We start from the raw sequence: 3,044 nt of genomic DNA, 5'->3' as shown, positions 1-3,044 counted from the left end.
ACAGGCACACACACACACACGCACGCGCACGCGCACACGCACGCGCACGCACACGCACACACACACACACGCATCGCTCACCCACGCGCACTGGGCATGCCACGAGGCTCCCGTCTTCTAGACGTGGAGTCGCGAGGGCCGCCCCCCCTTGCCCCACCACCCTTGTGTGTGGAGAAGTTTACCTTACCTCACCTTACCTAGGCGGCCAGCCGCCAGCGCCAGCGCCAGGCGGGCGGGGGCGGTGGGAGCGGCGGAGGGGGAGGGAGCGGCGGCGGGAGCGGCGGCGGGAGCGGTTGCGGCGGCGGCGGCGGCTGCGGTGGGTCCAGCAGCGGCGACGCAGGGTCGAGCGGCGGCATCGTCGACGTCGATTGCGCGGTGGACGCTCTCGTGGCGGCGGTGCTCGCTGGAGCCCCCAGCGCTGTGCAGGACCCTTGGGGCTGCCTTGGGCTGCAGCGGTTGACGGGCCGCGAGGCGAGCCGGAAGCGGTACTTGCAGCTGGTGCGGCGGCTCCACCCAGATCGGTGCGGCCACCCGCGCGCCGGAGAGTGCTTCGCGCTCGTCGAGGAGGCGTGGCGAGCCATCGAGGCGCGCGGGGAGGGCGGAAGGAGCGCCGGATAGCGTCGGCGACGTTCACACTTGAGGCAAACCCCACTTTGGGACCTATTTGAGGCGGTGTGAGGTGTGACGGCACTCACAGGGCACTGGAAGCTCTCCCGCCGCGTTTGCGTGGCCCGCCCGAGCCGCGGGGACGGCGCGCGCCCCTCCCGGCGGAGCTGGGTGCGGCAGACGGGCCCACGGGTCGGTTCCGGGCCGATTTGGGGCCGTTCTGTGTTGTAGTTCTGGGTCAAAATCGAGCTACACAGTTAAAAATCTCGCCCCGGGCCCGTGACGCGTGAGGCCATGGGAACGCCCTCGGATTGTACAGCATCCTCCACTAGCCACAACCGCGGGCCCTCAACGTCAACCGCATATCGGTGTCGCGGGCAAAAATAGCCTTCAGACGCTGTCTCTCGTCGCTATAAATCGGCGCGACGCGTACAATGGCAACGCATGCCCACGCTGCGGGTGGTTTGCTGCCGACATCAGTCAATGGCCCGCTTGGGATGGTAACGCGTGCCTGACGACGCAATCGACTCGACCAGCTTCGACCCTAGGCCAGCAGGCGGTGGGAGCTGTTCGCTCGAGCCGCGAGGATCACGAGCTCGCCCGACGCGTTCAAGCGGGGCTTAATTGAAAGGCTTGCGTTGCCTAACATGTGTTGGGACTGCTCCTTTGTAGAAGAGTCGTATACCCATCTCCTAGTGTCATAATGGTCTCTCTCTCTCTCTCTCTCTCTCTCTCTCTCTCTCTCTCTCTCTCTCTCTCTCTCTCTCTCTCTCTCTCTCTCTCTCTCTCTCTCTCTCTCTCTCTCTCTCTCTCTCTCTCTCTCTCTCTCTCTCTCTCTCTCTCTCTCTCTCTCTCTCTCTCTCTCTCTCTCTCTCTCTCTCTCTCTCTCTCTCTGGAATTCTCGCTCCTGAGAGCGCGAGTGAGTTTGTCGTGTTGTCAACGTGGTACACATGAGTCACATACCGCTAGCGCAGTCTCGCCCACGGGCCCTGCCCGGCAGTCCCGCTTGACTTTGTCCGCCTCCGCCCGCCCCCCGCGCTCCATCTCGAGAGCACATCCAGCACCACGCTCCTTCGCACGGCAGGGCTCTCAGTCTTGCCGCTAAGCCCGGCGCTCACTCTCACGCCCCCGTGGCTCCCGCGCTGGCCGCTCCGCTGCGGGGGGCCCACTGCGCTGCCGCCGCGGCTGGCGCTGGTGGCCCAGTGCGAGGCTGGCATCCTCGCCCCTCGGCGCTGGCTCAGCCGCCACCCCACGCACATGACGGCGGGCAGCCCAACGCACAGCGCAAGCAGCCCCGCCTCAAAGACGCCGGGCCGGTTGCCTTCTTGGAGCAAGGCGACGAGTGCGGCCCAGCACACGCCAGCGTAGCATGCCGTGCGCGCGTGGTTGAACTCGTAGTTCCGCGCCTTGCCGAGGCAGGGCTGGAGGTAGTAGCATGCGGCCAGCAGCGAAACGATGACCGCTATCGTGAGGACGAGGAAGGCCCGTGGGCGCGGCTGGGCCAGCAGCGCGTACAACGCCGAGACGGCGATGCGCGCAAAACAGTCGACCACCTCGAACCTCGGCAGATAGTAGAGCTCCGGCGACTGGTCCCCCTTGGCAGCCGCGTGGCGGAGCCCGAGGGGTATCAACGTGACGAGCAGGCACAGCGAGATCGGCAGGTAGAGGAAAGCGTGTTTGCCACTGAAGCACACGATCTCTTCGTCGTCCTGTAGCCTTTGGCTGTCGCACGCTAGCATTTGAAAGCACGCCTCGAGGACCGGGATAAGACCCCACTCCAGCAGGATCGTGCCAGAGTGCTCAGAGGTGTGCCTTCGGAGGAGGCGCGGCAGCCGAATCTTCAAGGCACGGAGTGCGGCGAGGCAGCCCGCGGCGATGTAGACTGCGACCAGAGCGCACCACCAACCTAGAAACCACTCGTGCGACTGCAGCGACGTCTGCAGAGATCGGAACAGGCCAACCACCACTGGCTCGACGTCACTCCCAAATACGGCTAGCATCCTGACGCACCGGGCGATACTGTCCTCCGAGATGGTCATCGCGACTAGCTGGCAGAACTCGACGGCGATTCCAATCCGCTCTCGCTTGCGCCGCCGTAAAAAGACTGCCTGAGCCTCCCAAGCGAAGGTCTCGGAGAGCGCTCGGCGGGTATCTTGCCACAGACGCCACCGCTTCGCCACGATCCAGAAGTGGCGGAGCCAGACGAGAGAGTACAGAAGGAGGCCAAGGTGCAGGGTGTGCGTGAGGCTTGACATTGCGTGAGCTCGCTCGCCGGGGGCGCGCGCTCGCCTTGCAGCTGCGAGTCGCCGGGGGCGCGCTCGCCTATCCAGCTGAAGCGCCCGCAAAAAAGAATTTTTCGGCAAAGCAAGAATTAAAAGCACCGCACACACCAGGGGAGAACGAAAGAAATTTCTTTGCGAAAATAAAAATCAGTACGT

The 3,044-nt window shown here is 64.6% G+C and overlaps 2 protein-coding genes across 2 annotated transcripts in view; one reads left to right on the top strand and one right to left on the bottom strand.

Annotated features, from left to right (window-relative positions):
• Positions 1-618, top strand: part of EMIHUDRAFT_113956 (hypothetical protein) — a gene marked incomplete at both ends in the record, with an annotated part of 3,361 nt that extends 2,743 nt beyond the window's left edge. The window contains one exon of the mRNA XM_005781360.1: positions 202-618. Within this exon, the coding sequence (XP_005781417.1) occupies positions 202-618 (417 nt within the window). The remainder of the gene's footprint in view (positions 1-201) is intronic.
• A 953-nt stretch (positions 619-1,571) lies between these two features.
• On the bottom strand, positions 1,572-2,861 carry EMIHUDRAFT_234358 (hypothetical protein; the record flags this gene model as incomplete). Its single annotated transcript, XM_005781359.1, has 1 exon — positions 1,572-2,861. The coding sequence occupies one exon, from the start codon at positions 2,859-2,861 to the stop codon at positions 1,572-1,574; it is 1,290 nt and encodes a 429-aa protein (XP_005781416.1).
• Between the last annotated feature and the right edge of the window lie 183 nt (positions 2,862-3,044).

Source organism: Emiliania huxleyi, assembly GCF_000372725.1.
Source record: "Emiliania huxleyi CCMP1516 chromosome Unknown EMIHUscaffold_203, whole genome shotgun sequence".
Taxonomy (NCBI): Eukaryota; Haptophyta; order Isochrysidales; family Noelaerhabdaceae; genus Emiliania; species Emiliania huxleyi.
The sequence above is the reverse complement of the archived record's forward strand: the minus strand, read 5'-3'. Positions and strand labels throughout refer to the sequence as shown.